At 33.0% G+C, this 15,538-nt stretch overlaps 2 protein-coding genes across 2 annotated transcripts; both read left to right on the forward strand.

The window, feature by feature from the left end:
* Positions 1-8,443: 8,443 nt before the first annotated feature.
* Positions 8,444-9,999, forward strand: LOC120577166 (phenolic glucoside malonyltransferase 1). Its single transcript, XM_039828253.1, has one exon. It carries the CDS (start codon positions 8,462-8,464, stop codon positions 9,902-9,904), a length of 1,443 nt encoding a protein of 480 aa, XP_039684187.1. The 5' UTR covers positions 8,444-8,461; the 3' UTR covers positions 9,905-9,999.
* A 3,079-nt stretch (positions 10,000-13,078) lies between these two features.
* Positions 13,079-14,926, forward strand: LOC112416484 (protein FAR1-RELATED SEQUENCE 5-like). Its single transcript, XM_024770363.1, has 2 exons — positions 13,079-13,172; positions 13,605-14,926. The coding sequence occupies exons 1-2, from the start codon at positions 13,079-13,081 to the stop codon at positions 14,924-14,926; spliced, it is 1,416 nt and encodes a 471-aa protein (XP_024626131.1).
* The last annotated feature ends 612 nt before the right edge of the window (positions 14,927-15,538 follow it).

The raw sequence follows: 15,538 nt of genomic DNA on the forward strand, positions 1-15,538 counted from the left end.
AAACAGTTTAATTCTAGATGACCTAATCTCTTACAATATGAGCATTCTTTTCTTTTTGATGAAAAAGAATGTTCTGGAGAATGTTCTGAGATAGATTGTTCTTCTTTAATTTCTAGTTTTCTTCTTTTATGAAAACAGACAGATTCATGATGTCCTCTTTTGTTACAGAATGAACATTTTAGTTTTTGTGGTATAAGAACCTTTTCATAAATTTGATTAAAACCTAAACCAGTTTTGTCAAATTTTGTCATTTGTGAACCTACAATTTTTTGAAATGTTTCTGTTGATTTTATAAACTGTGAAAGATCATTTCTAAGTTCTTTGACTTCCTTTTTAAGAATAACATTTTCATTTTTAGAATTTTCAGGAAGTTTTGTTTTTCCAAAAGCTTTTAATTTTTCAGCTGCTTGAAAATAAGAATCTTGTAGACTTTGAATGATTTTCTTTTGATCATTATTCAAAGTTTGAAGTTTCTCTTTTTCTTCTTTTAACTCAGAAATTTCTTTTTGTAAAGAGTGACATTTGTTTGTTAAGAAATTTGAGTCAAATAAAAGACTATCAAATTTATTTTCTAACTCTTTATATACTAGAGGTTGGTTGATAAGAATTACCTCTTCGCTTTCTGAATTTGCCATTAGAACCATGTTGGCTTCAGTGTCTTCATCTTTTGATTCTTCAAGATCATCCCATGTAAACATTGATTTTGAGTAGGGAGATTTCTTCTGACTCTTTTTGTTTAATGGACATTTGTTTTTATAATGTCCTAATTTGTTGCATCCGAAGCAGGTTACTTGACTTTTGTCAACTTCTCCTTTTGAGTTATCTTTCTTGTTAGGAAAGTATTTCTTTATTTGATCTCTTCTTCTCATCATTCTTTGAATCTTCTTTGTGATGAGAGCTAGTTCGTCTTCTGCTTCACCTTGGATGTTTTCTTCTTCATTGGTTTCTTTAATTTCTTCGCTTTGTGAAAAGACATCTTCTTGTTCACTTTGAGATGCTTTGAGAGCAACCATCTTTCCTTTCCTTGATGGTTTATCATCTTGAAGTAACGTCTCATGAGCTTTTAATGATCCAATAAGATCTTCAAGAGCTAAGGAGTTTAAGTCTTTAGCTTGTGTGATTGCAGTTACCATGGGTCTCCATGTGCTTGAAAGACATCTTAAGATTTTTCTTATCCGATCATGAGTGGTATAAGTTTTTCCAAGTGATCTTAATTCATTCACAATAGATGTGAATCTGGAGTACATTTCATCAATGTTCTCATCTTCGTTCATTTCGAAGATTTCAAATTTTCTTACGCCAATATCTATTCTTGTTTCTTTTACGTGGCTAGTTCCTTCATGATGAATTGTGACCCTTTTAAAAATTATTCCTGAAAATTAAGTTTAGATTTATATACTCAAGAGTAATCTTGGTGTATGTTAGTTTAACAAGATTAGAGTATATAACAAGTAATTGATTTAGAACAGAACGTTCTGAAGAATGATTATAAGCAGAATGAGAAAAATGATGTTAAGTTAAAAATAAAAGATTATTTTAGCAAGGACCAGAATGTGATTAATAAAATAATGTGTGTGTGTTGTGTAACTTTAAATAAAGAGAGAGAGAGAGAGAGAGAGAGAGAGAGAGAAGAATAACACACGAGAGTTATCCTGGTTCACCAAACTCGGCTACTTCCAGTCCCCACACCTCGTGTGAGATTATCCACTATAGTTTTCTTGCTAACAGAAACTTTTGACTAGCACTACAATATCTTGATCACACCAGATCAGTCCGTTACACCTGTATTATCAACCTCAGCAGGCTTATACAATTCTTTGCACACTAGCAAAAGAAAGGTTGGAATTTTCTATCTCAAAACTATTAAGCCCAATAGACTTTGAGAAATACAACACACTTTGTATGATGAGATTTGTTTGGATCAAATAAATACTCAAATCTTTGTTTGAGTTTTACAAGAGGCAAATTCAAGAGAGAAGATCCAAGAGATATAGTGAGAGAGCTTGGAATTTGCTTTGTTTGCGAAGAGCTTTGTTTGTAGTGATGATTTTCACTTTGAGAGATATTAGCTTGCAAAACTCTTGCTTATGACCTTCAAAGGCCCTTGTATTTATAGGTGAGGAGTGTCTTGGTGATCAAGGGAGAAAATAGAGCTGTTGGACACGTTTTTGATAGCTGTCCAAAGTCTCAATTGATTTCTCTTTTCTTCTTTAAAATAGCCAAAACGTTCTCAGAATGTTCTTTCTGATTTGCCTGGCTTTGAAAGCACTGTTGCTTTGCTTGCGCATGAGATAACCAGCTGTAATGAGCTGTATAACTTGTTGCCCACTTCTGATGATGTCATGTCCTTTTGCTTTAGTGATGTCATGCTTAAGTAAGCCATGTGATCTTATCCATGAGAAATTAATGGGCTTTACTTTTTCAAATGGGCTTAAAGCTTTTCTTATGGCCCAATTAAAACATAATCAGCCATGCTTTCTTGCTGTGCATACTTGTTCACTTTTGATGTACCGTTCCATTTTCATCGTTTTCGCCAGAACGTTCTCATTTCATTCTCATGAAACAAATTCTCACAAAACGAATTAGTAGATAACAAGATTAAATAAATATAATATGTTTGTAATCTTTAAAACATCAAATAAGGATTTTGTCTCAACAGAAAGGAGAGAGTAAATTCGAAAAATAAAGTAGATGAGAACATGAGAGAAATGACAAGTGAAAAAAATTAAGAAGTGTGTGTTTTTATCGTGAGAGTATAGTGAATAAAGTGAGGTGTTGGTAATTTTATAAATTTGTTGAAGCAGTTGGAGATTACTAGGTAATTATGCAACCAAAAATCATAGACTCAATAAAAAAAAAAAAAAAACCATATTAATTGAAAATGTCTAATAAACATGTATTTTGTCAACTGAGTAGAACACACCTACATTTTGTCATTATCATATCCCATCAAAGACCAAAAGTGAAAGAATTTGAAATAATAGAAGTAGAATTAAAAAATTGTATGAAAAAGCATGACATCCAAAATTTATAATTTAAGATAAAAATTAAACAAATGGCACCTAAAAACTAACAAAACAAAACATTATAATGTTAGGACTTCCATGGGAGCATACACTGAATTGTATTATCATACTAGGCTAAGAGCAACAATACAATTGAGATTGATATCACATCTTCATCCAAAGTCCTAAGGCATTAGCTATAAGGGCCACTCACTTATATGTTGCTCAACATCCACTTTTGAATCCAATGTGAAATTTTAACTAACACTTGACACGTTAGTATCTCTCCATTAAGTGTGAGAGTGTTTGCGTTTGTGGTCTACCACTAAGAACCACTCTTGCTCCCCCACAATCTTTACCGTGACAAGATACAACAGTTGGAGGTTCTAACACTAGCGTGAGTCGACAAATTGGAGAAAGGGCAATCAACAAAGTGAAAATGTCATCACATCTTCAATCAAAATTTTAAGATTCAAGTAGACGAGATTTTTCACTTATTTGTTGGTCAATCTCAACTCTTTTATCTAGTGTTGAACTTGACTAGACACTCGATACATCAAAATATTTTCTCGATCAAATATAATGAAATTGTAACCCGTGGTTGACACGGGTGTCCATATTAGTAGATATGGAAAACACTAAGTTAGATATGGAGAAGGTTTAATGTAACAAACTCGTGGTTATTATCCGGTGCATATTGATGGCTCTGGTGTAAACTATTTAATGCATGTGTCATTCCCTTATTGGACAACAGCAAAAACAGTATACAAGTCTAAAAAATTACTCTTTTTTCTACTATAATTTTTTTTTAAAGAAGTTTGTGATCAATTTATAGTAAAATCACTATACATTGATTTTAATATATTAGTAGTAAATATCTAATTCTTACACTTTTTGTGAAAGAAAAAAAACCGATGAGAGATTATTAATATTGTTACACATTTTTTTAATATATTAGTAGTAGATATCTAATTCCTACACATTTTAAGAAACAATAAAAAGCTGCTCATCTTTATACTGTAACCTTCTATTTTTTAAAAGAAGTTTGTTTGTTTTTTCAAAAGAAATAGAAGTTTGTTATCAATTTTTAATGACCATGTAGCCCATTAAAACATGAACATTAAGAAATTGACCTAAGGCAGATTAGTAAAATTGTTGAACATTGATGTTGTCAATTTTAAATGACATATCACAAATGATCATATAACCCTCTGAATTAGAAACATTCTCTTTCTAAAGCTCTCTCAAACATTCAATCTTTTATCAGATGAAGTTAATGTGAATCTCACGCTTACTAAATGAATCTCATTTATTTCACTCACTGATATCTATACTAATTTAATCTAATAAAAAAAGGACTCTAGAAAGAATTGAAAATATAATATTGCTACCATTTCTCATAATTGTTTTACAGCAAGGATCCCACGCTCAAAGCATGGTGTACTTCAAAAACACAAGAGTAAATAATTGTGACTGCATATAAATATACCATCAACCAAATAGCAACATCTTGTCCAGAAAAAAAACAAATACCAACATCTTTCATTAAAATAGGGGCCAGTATATGGTTGAAGTTGTCAACACGATAGAGAAATCTTCATTGTGCCATAAGTATGATTGCAGGGGAGGATGCATTCATAGTGGTAGACCGTCATTAAAAATGTAATTGAAGATGGAAGAGGACTCACTTGACATTGTTGTATGATCTCGACCTTATGTATGAGCAATTAATGTAAAATAATTATTTTTTGTACAAAAATAATGTTTTTTTCATGACAATATTTATGATAGAACTCTTACTATTACTCACCACACACGTCTCTCTCATTTTTCATTAAAGTTTTTGACACTACTCTTTCTATTCCTTAGGATCATTCAGAGCTAAGAAATTTTATTCAAATCATTTGAATACCCATGTTTCCGTATCTGCAATGTTGACACCGCAACAAGATGCGAAATCAAACAATGTCGCACAATACAGTGAACAACACAATGCCGCATCCAGACGACGAAATCACGAAAAAAATATAAAAGAAAAAGCTTGATATATGTGGAAATCATTATTTGGCTAAGGTTTCATCCAGTTGAACGTATCTTCTTCTACACCCTCCCAAATTCACAATCACACCCTTCTTTCTTTGTTGAAAACCTTGTTCCAAAACTCAAATCTTCACTCTCTTTAACCCTCCAAAAATTCCCACCTTTAGCTGGTAACATCGTTTGGCCTTCTAATTCTCCAAAACCAATCATCCAGTTCAATCCAAATGAAGACGGAGTTTCCTTGCTCTTAGCATAATGTGATGATGATATTGTTTCCTTCGATAAAATTTTGGAGCAATAAGAAAAGTTAGAGATGAGCTCCAAACAGACTTGAACTTTAAAGGAAAACAGACAACTATTGAATCATATTTCAATAGTGTAATATTTTTTTTTTTCAGTTTCTATGAATTATTAATTTATGATTTTCTTGGGACCAAAAATTATAAAGGGATCTCCCGAAAAATTATTATCTTATTATTTTATCGAGTTTTTCAATTTCTTACATTGGCCCAAGTCGGGACCGGATAAATTTATTATTTTAAAGAGTTTATTAATTTACCGAGTATTAATTTAAAGAGTTTCTACTGTAAATGCAATATAGATGCTTCTTTTTCACTACATCAAAACCAAATAGGTATATGTATGTGTTTGAGGGATGATTAATGTGCTTTTGTGTTCGCAAAAACCATATGAGTATATCCGTGTGTTATGTCGAATTGGGTGAAGCTCTCGGTGTTGAATCAAAGTTAGTTGTAGAACAATATCTCTAAGATTTTAATGATAACAATGTAGAAAAGAACAATTGAGTACAATAACGTGTGTTCCAGTGTGCAGGGCCATATAACTAAATTCTGAATTGTAAGTCACGTTATTGGTAATGCCAAGGAAAGCATTTTGATACTCCAGAAGCAAAGAAGACTACTGAAGACTTGAGTGAAGATCTGAAGAAAGGTCAATAGAAAGTCAAAGTTCTGATCAGAAGATGCATCAAGTATGAACTTTGATTGAATCAGACTCTGATGATAGCCAAGTTCTGAAGCAAGAAGTTCGAATAGACACGTCGGAAAATCAACACTCTAAAGAGACTCTAACTAGTTTTGTCATCTTATGAGGGAAATCGCTTTCAAAATTCTGATAGTATTGTTCGTTTTCTTCTGACCACGTGTAGAAACAAACTGAGAAGTTAATGGCAAAGAATATGTAACAGATCATTCTATAAGAAACAAATGACTTCTCTAATACAATTTAACGACATTATCCATCAGAGGCAGAGTATTAAAATATGATGAAAGCTTCTCAATGAAGAATTTGATGGTCTAACACCCTTCTAACAACACTTAAGGACCTGAGCAGTTTGAAGAACATAAACGACTACATATATATTTTTCAAAACACTGTCAAATTCAAAAGTGCACAAACACTTAGAAATTTTTTCTAAACTTTATATCTTAAAATTTCTTAGTGTCATGAATTACTTGAACTTTAAATTTTGTTTACCACTCTTTGAGTACAAAGTGTAAACACGTAAATTTATTCAATAAAGTCTAATTTTATAAGTCTTCTTGTGTGAGGCAAGGAAGTCTCAAACTTGTGTGTCTGAGAAATTGTAATCTTGTGTGATTATAGTGAAAAATCTCTGGGAAGTGTAAGAGGACTGAACTAACCTCGGATTGTGGATGCACTAGGATAATTGCTTTTCTTCTCTCTCTCTCTCTCTCTCTCTCTCTCTCTCTCTCTCTCTCTCTCTCTCTCTCTCTCTCTCTCTCTCTCTCTCTCTCTCTCTCTCTCTCTCTCTCTCTCTCTCTCTCTCTCTCTCTCTCTCTCTCTCTCTCTCTCTCTCTCTCTCTCTCTGCTATTATCTTTTGGCTTTGTTTCGTTTAAACACTTGTAAAGATTTTTAGACAAGGCAACACAATTCAACCTCATAGTGTTAACATATGAAGCGCGCGCACACACACACACACAAATTGTGGTCTTAGTGTCAGGCATTGATGCCCATCTAACACCGGGACACAACTAATATGAGGAGTGACCAAGCTTCATAGGTGTTGAATTTGTCATTGATCCAAAAATTATGGTGACATTGTTTTCCACTTTTGTCAAGAAGAGTTATCCGGTCGAACCTCGGATCAGATACAATACAACCGCTGTGAGGGACCCAGGGGACCACAAACACTAGGCAGACCAACCAAAAAAGTGAGAGAGACACCACACTTTTATCCAAAACCTTAATGCAATGAGTTTATTGGTCCTCTCACTTATAAAGTGTCAAACCTCAAATTTTCTAACCGATGTAGGACATGTAATTCACAGTTGCACACAACAAACTTCACATCAAGTGTGAGCCCATCAATTCATCATGCTCAGCCCCTTAAGGTGAAGCTCTTTCATCTGCACACGCTTTGCATGTACCACCGTTGTTGTCGTGCTCTAAACGGAACCCACCACCTAAACATCTTGTCAGAAAGAATTTCGACACAAAGAGTCGGTCATAACTCGGCCTTGATACCATAGTTTGGAAGGACAATCACACTAGGTGTTTCAAGCACAAAAGTGAGAGACACTCCCGCTTCTACCAAAAACTTTAAAACAAATAATTTATATGTCGTTTCATTTATAAGTGTTCAATCTATACTTTTCTAACTGATGTGGACCTAAACTCACTATTGCACACAATTTCTTATAACCTTCCTCGTTCATTTTAAATGAACATAGTTTTCATGCTTTTTGGTTAAAGTAATATACTTTTCATGCTGAGACCACCCTCTGACAGAGCCGTGCATGCCTTTGCCTTTTTCCAAGATAAAGAAAACAATTTTTGCTGTCAATACTGCCATACCAAACACAATTTCTGATCCATTTGTTAATTTGTTTCACATGCCTACAAGTCAAAACATAAAATTAAGTTAACGAAATTGACTAGAATGATTAAAGGAAACAAAAAGATATGAGAAAATTAGTAGTCTAGAAGAAAACCAGATGGGTTGCTAAGAAAAGTCAGTTTTCAAGTATGGAGAAAATTGGATCCATATCTATCTATCACATCTGTTCAAAATATATGAAGAAAATCAGATAAGCTGCTAAGAAAGTTAAGTATTCAAAATTGGATCCAACTTATTATATCTATCACATCAATTCATTTTTTTCTTTAATTCAATGTGTATACACCCACCAAAGATGTATATATGACATTTTTCATATGAACAATGTTTATTTGAACATTCAAAAAACAACAACTATTTGATAACTAGTAAAAAAATATATAGTTTATAATTAATGATGTGATTATAAGAAAGAAAAATAAGTAATTAACAAGTAAAATAATACTTATATGATATAAATATATGGTAACATTTCTCTTCTCTTTTAATATATATATAACACAAGCAAGTATTTCTTAGATTAAACATTTCCAAATGGCTGCTGCCAAGAACCACATCAAAATCCATGAACAATGTAAAGTGTCTCCTAATTCTGCAAACCAATTGTCTCTTCCTCTCACTTTCTTAGACTTGAATTGGCTAAGATTTCACCCAGTTGAACGTATCTTCTTCTACACCCTTCCAAATTCACAATCATACCCTACTTTCTTCTTTCAAAACCTTGTTCCAAGACTCAAATCTTCACTCTCTTTAGCCCTCCAACACTTTCTCCCTATAGCAGGTAAGATTGTTTGGCCTTCTGATTCTCCAAAACCAATCATCCAGTTCAATCCAAATAATGATGGAGTTTCGTTGGTCTTAGCACAATATGATGACGATGTAGTTTCCTTCGATAAAATTGTGGAGCACAAATCACCACAAGAAGCTTCTTTGTCTCGTTTGTTTGTACCTCACTTAGAATCAACGGATTCTTTTGCTTCTATCATTTCAATTCAGATAACTCTTTTTCCGAAAAGTGGGTTTTCTATTGGAATAAGCACACACCATGCTGTTCTTGATGGAAAATCTTCAACCATGTTCATCAAAGCGTGGTCTTCTATATGTAAATCTTTTGAAGAAGAAACACAATCATCAAATTTAGAGCCTTTTTTGAAACCATTTTTGAGTAGGGAAGTAATCAATGATCCAAATGGTTTTGAGAGTGTGATCATAGATAGTTGGAACAGAATCTCAACACATTTTGATGAGTGCAACGTGAGAAGCTTAAAGATTATGTCAAATTTTTTTGAACCAAAAGTTAAGGATTCCCTTCGAGTCGCCTTCGAGCTCACACGTGAAGATTTGGAGAAATTAAACAAAAGCGTGTTGTCCAAATGGAACAATATTGAAGAAGGATCACAAGAACAAGAACAACCTAAGAAATTGTCAACTTTTGTTCTTACATGTGCTTATGTTTCCGTTTGCATAGCAAAAGCAAAACAACAATATGAAAGCAATCAAAAACAAAAATTTTGTTTTGGTTTTGCTGTGGATATCAGATCAAGATTAGATCCACCAATTCCCGAAAACTATTTCGGAAATTGTGTAACTAATCAATTAATTGATACCGAGCCAGAAGACTTTACAAAGGAAGATGGAGTTGTGATTGTTGCAAAGAAAATTTATAGTAAAATTATAAACATGGATAAGGGTTTTCTTGATGGAATAGACACATTGTTGTCTAGATATATGGATATTGTTAGTGAAGGAATTCAAGGAATAGGAGTTGCAGGGTCAACAAGGTTTGGAGTATATGAGATTGATTTTGGTTTTGGAAGGCCTGCAAAAGTGGAGACAACTTCAGTTGATAGAGGAATAACAATTGGATTAACAGAAAGTAGAGATTTGAAAGGTGGTGTGGAATTTGGGCTTGTTCTTGATAAGCATGTGATGGGTTTTTTCAATACCATTTTTCATGAAGGATTATGCTTGGATTGATGAGGTTACTATAGTTGGATATTGAATATGGAATGATGATGGATGAATGAGTTTTTACAATTTACCTTTCTTAATCAATAAATGTTATTTTTTTTTTTTTTTACCGGAATAAAACTATCTGATTTCATTATCAATAAGAACTTCAATACATTCAGGCATCTCAATAAAGAAATGGAAATTAGGTAGAAATGTGGCCGACTTAGCTAAACTATGAACAACATTATTAGTTTGTCTCTTAATAAATTTAACGTGAGAGTTTGTAAAAAAAGTCGAGAATGATCTACGGCATTATCTGATAATAGCTTCAAAATCATATTCATCTCTACAATTACTATGGTAGCTATCCACTACTTTCTTAGAATCAAAGATCAAAACTTACATTATTTATGCACAGGTCCTTCAACCATTGTATTGCAAATAATAGACCCAAAACTTCTCCTTCAACTTTAAGAATAGTATGCGTTATTTAATCCTTGGTTTATATTCCTCTCAAAACAAAAACCAAAAACCTTGGTGTGTGTTTGAATTTCTTCAAATTTCTTTTTTTTATTTGAAGTTATTTAGCTTTGTTCAATGGTATTGAATCACACTAAGACTTTAATCAAAAAGTATATAAGAAAATAAAAATTATAAGTTTCTGCAAGTTTGCTAGTTGGTAGATTGCTTTAGCATTATAAGTTTTTCTTGAAGAAATATTAAATTCACAAAAACACAAAGTACAAGAAGTACTTTGAAGAGTAAAGTTACAAACAATACTCTATCACCCAATACTATATGGTTTCAATTGCTCCAAGACTAGACACCCAACATTGGAATTATAAGTGGCTGTACCTCCTTGTTGGTTTGTATGAGGATAAGAATTAGCAATGTGAAGTTGATTGAAGAATTCGTGTGAAAAACTATGGTTCGCTAAGAACAGTGTGTGGCTTACAAAAAGACTAGCCATATAATTTAATTAACTTATCCTTTACTTTTGTGTTATCATGATGTTGATACGAAATTTCCACCATCAATTAACAATAATTAATCTTTGTTGGAAAAGTTGTGTGACCTAAAATATAGGTTCTTTCCCAACAACTGAATTCGTTAACATTTTCCTATAAAAACAGTATTATGTCAACAAAATGAAGAGTATAAGTAAAACAAAATCTGACTCGATTAGTTTATTCATAAATCATAATTTTAAAACCTAGACTGGATCGGCTATGTCTGGCTAGAGCCAAATATTGAATTTGTCATGCTGTGAAAACCAATGAGATGCAGTCTATTTTATGGAAAATCGAGGTCGAACTGTTTCTTGATTTTTTTATTAAATTAAAAAAATGTTATAAACAATTAAATCTTTTATAATTTAATAATATGACCAATTTTCTTTTTTAAATGATTCTTTTTACAGCCATTTTAGACAATTATTTGGATAACTCTTTTTCTCATATTTTCATTGTGTTTTTATTCTCTATTTATCGCATTGATTTTTATGATAATACATATATTTCTTTGTATATTTTGAAATGTCACATATGTTAACGAATATATAACAAGCACTAACTCAAAAAAAAAAAAAAAAAACAGAGAATTGAGGTGAGAATTTTCTTTAACGCACTATATCTTCATGTACAAAATTGATAATTTACAATGATATACCATCATCCTTTATATAAACTATTAGAATATAAAATATTCATTGTATAAATTATTAATATATTGTATATTAGTTAGAGATAACTGAGGCACAAGTTAGATATACTTGATGTCCAAGTTAGAGATACTTGATGCCTAAGACAATATCATTGTATAAATACACATTAAAGTATAATGAAACACTCAAGACAATGAATTCTATTATGGTATCAGTAAGCTTTGGTTCTGATCTCTAAACCTAGTGTTTCTCTCCCCCTTAATCCTATTTTCTCAATCTCTCAACTCTTTATACAATGAATATTTTATATTCTAATATAAACTTTCAATTCTTATTAACTAAGAAATGAAAAACTTATCTTCAAAGGTTTTGTTTGCAAGTTTGGAGGAGAAGGGGAGGGGAATGTTTAGGAAAAAAAGAATGAGCAAGTGGAAGAAATTGAGGAAAATGAGAGAGGAGGGCTATAGGGGTTAACTTTTCTTCATAATACTAAATCCTCCTCATTTGGGAACTAAACAATTGTATTGGATGAAAGTTTTTTTTTTTTTTTTGGGGGGGGGGTTGAGAGTTTATATGAATTATTCAAATTTAATCTACGTTGTTATATTATTTTTAAAATTAAAAATATAATAATCATATGCATTAATTTATCATCATCTAAAAAACTACTCTTTTAATTTTTTTTTAAAGATTTCTCTATTTTCTCTCATGTTGTTTACCCCTCAAAGTCTTCCCTTTCCATCCCCTCCAAACTTGTAAAAGAGACGGTGATAAAGCAAAACATTAAAACAGTGGAGGATAGCTGTCATGAAACGTCACCTCCTAATTTTGTGGTCCAATCATGATCATGCTTAATGATGCGGTATATGATTCTAATTGCTTCTAATATTGGCTACCTTAAATATCTAGCTTTCATGCTTGTCATTCCAAGCATTTTCTTCGATATGTAAAATAACTCAATTTTCAACTACTTTGTAAAAAATACATGCAATATACTCTTCAGAAGGACTACTCAAACACCAATTCTTTCTCATCAACTAGTTCTTAGATCTTATGAATTCCAATATCAATATGTTTGGACCGTCTAGGAAAAATTGGATTTTTAGACAGTGTAGTCGTAGACTTGTTATTACAATATATCATGAAATCGGATATCAATATGTTTGGACCGTCTATGAAAAACTGGATTTTTAGACAGTGTAGTCGTTGACTTGTTATTATGCTTCAGATGCATCAAGTGCATCTTTGCTCCATTTCACTTTGCTCAATTTACCCCATTTGAAGACATGGATGCGTGACATGTGTAAATAATAAAATCAATGGTTGTGATTAAATGGCTTGGAAAAATCAATTCTTTAATGAGGAAAAGGAAATACGCGTGCTCTGCTATCAAACTCTTCTTCTTCCTTTCTCACGCAACTTTCCACCTTCCTCCCCCATAATCATCGAATCCACCTCTCCTTCCCACCGGCTCCACTATCACCTCTCCCTCTCTCTCTCACCGTTGCACCTCTCTCTTGGTCTCCGTCAGCGTCATGAGCGAACCCCACCTTCCCGCTACCAACACTAACGAACCCGCCGCCACCGTCTCCGACCATCCCAGCGCCGCTGCCATTGTTGTTGATCAAGGTAATATAGTTTTCCTTCTCTATTTTATTATTTTCCGTCTCTTTATTACATGATGTTGTTTTACTGTGTTGATGAAAAATTAGTTTCCAGGTTCACTTACGTGATGCTATACTTACATGATATACATATATATAGCTTTATGGTCACTATGTGTGTAACTTTAATAGCTTTATGGTCAACAAATTCTTATGCAGTCTAAGTTTTTCAAGTATATTGATCCTGTCAGCTATTTTGCAGTGGCTTTTTGCTGTTATGCTGTTTCTGTTCAGCTGTTTGTCAAAAAATCATGAGTTGTTTCTGTTTATGTTGTTTCTGTTCAGTTGCCGCGACTTCATAATGTTGTTTTCTAACATTGTTATCATATATTCATGTAAGTTTATGTATGAAATCATAACTTATGATGGCCTTAATTGTAAATTTTGGTTTTTTCAGATTGTGTCAATAAATTGGTGAACAACATTCATGAACAAAATGTGCAACACGGACAAGGAAGTATTGCCAACATTGTACCTCACTTGGAAATGAATTTTGATTCTGAGGCGGCGGCTTATGATTTTTATAATGAGTACAGTAAAATAATTGAATTTGGTATTCGTCGAGAATATGGAAATAAAAGCAGAGTAGATGGAGTTTTGACTTCAAGAAGATTCACATGCTTCAAAGAGGGTGTACGAGGTGTTGACAAAAGACGTCAACCAAAAGGGGAGCCTAGAGCAGAAATTAGAACAGGATGTTTGGCGTGTATGGTTATTTCACTCGATCGGAAGATAGAGAAATATAAAGTTGTTGACTTTATAGCTGAACATAACCACGAACTTCAACCTGAGCATGTTCATATGATTCACTCTCATCGACGCATATCTGATACACAAGCATCACAAATTGTCTTGGGAGATGAATCTGGATTAAGACCAAAAGATTTGCATAAATATATATCCAAGCAAGCTGGTGGAATAAAGACAGTTGGTTTTACAAAAAAAGACCTTACGAATTACCTTGAAACCAAAAGGAAGCAGTCACTAAAGTATGGTGAGGTGGGTGCATTGATGATGTATTTCAAAAAAGAAAGTGAAAATCCCTCGTTCTATTATGACTTGCAAATGGATGTTGAAGAGCAAATAACAAATATATTTTGGGCAGATGCACAAATGATAAATGATTATGGGTATTTTGGTGATGTTATCACTTTTGACACCACATACAAGACAAATAAGGGTTATCGGCCGCTGGGAGTATTTGTTGGACTAAATAATCACAGTCAAACAATCATTTTTGGGGCAGCATTGTTATATGACGAAACAATCCCTTCTTTCAAGTGGTTATTTGAAACATTTCTCAAGGCAATGGGTGGTAAAAAGCCAAAAACCATGATGACGGATCAAGATGCCGCGATGGCTAAGGCTATTTCTTTAGTTATGCCAGAAACATTTCATGGATTGTGCACTTGGCATATAAGACAAAACGCTTTACGACATGTGAACCACTTGTATCAAAAGAGTTCACGATTCAGTTTGGATTTTGAAGCATGCATAGATCTACATGAAGATGAGGGTGAATTTTTGAATGCTTGGAATTCTTTACTTGTTGAGCATAATATATTGGAAGGGTCGTGCAATTTTTCAATTGAAGGAGAAATGGGCATGAACATATGTCCGGAAAACATTCACTGCAGGTATGAGATCTACTCAACTATCCATTCCCATGCTAAACCCCACCCTCAAAGTCTTCCCTTTCCATCCCCTCCAAACTTGTAAAAGAGACGGTGATAAAGTAAAACATTAAAACAGTGGAGGATATCTGTCATGAAACGTCACCTCCTAATTTTGTGGTCCAATCATGATCATGCTTAATGATGCGGTATATGATTCTAATTGCTTCTAATATTGGCTACCTTAAATATCTAGCTTTCATGCTTGTCATTCCAAGCATTTTCTTCGATATGTAAAATAACTCAATTTTCAACTGCTTTGTAAAAAATACATGCAATATACTCTTCAGAAGGACTACTCAAACACCAATTCTTTCTCATCAACTAGTTCTTAGATCTTATGAATTCCAATATCAATATGTTTGGACCGTCTAGGAAAAACTGAATTTTTAGACAGTGTAGTCGTAGACTTGTTATTACAATATATCATGAAATCGGATGTCAATATGTTTGGACCGTCTATGAAAAACTGGATTTTTAGACAGTGTAGTCGTTGACTTGTTATTATGCTTCAGATGCATCACCTCCAAAATTCTTCTCATAAACACTGTTTGAGTAGCACAACAAGTTGCTTCTATATATTTTGCTTTTGCGATAGAAAGTGCGACAACTGAATGTTTCTTCGAAGACTATGAAATTGCACATGTACCTAAATGAA

This window comes from Medicago truncatula, chromosome 7 (assembly GCF_003473485.1).
Source record: "Medicago truncatula cultivar Jemalong A17 chromosome 7, MtrunA17r5.0-ANR, whole genome shotgun sequence".
NCBI lineage: Eukaryota > Viridiplantae > Streptophyta > Magnoliopsida > Fabales > Fabaceae > Medicago > Medicago truncatula.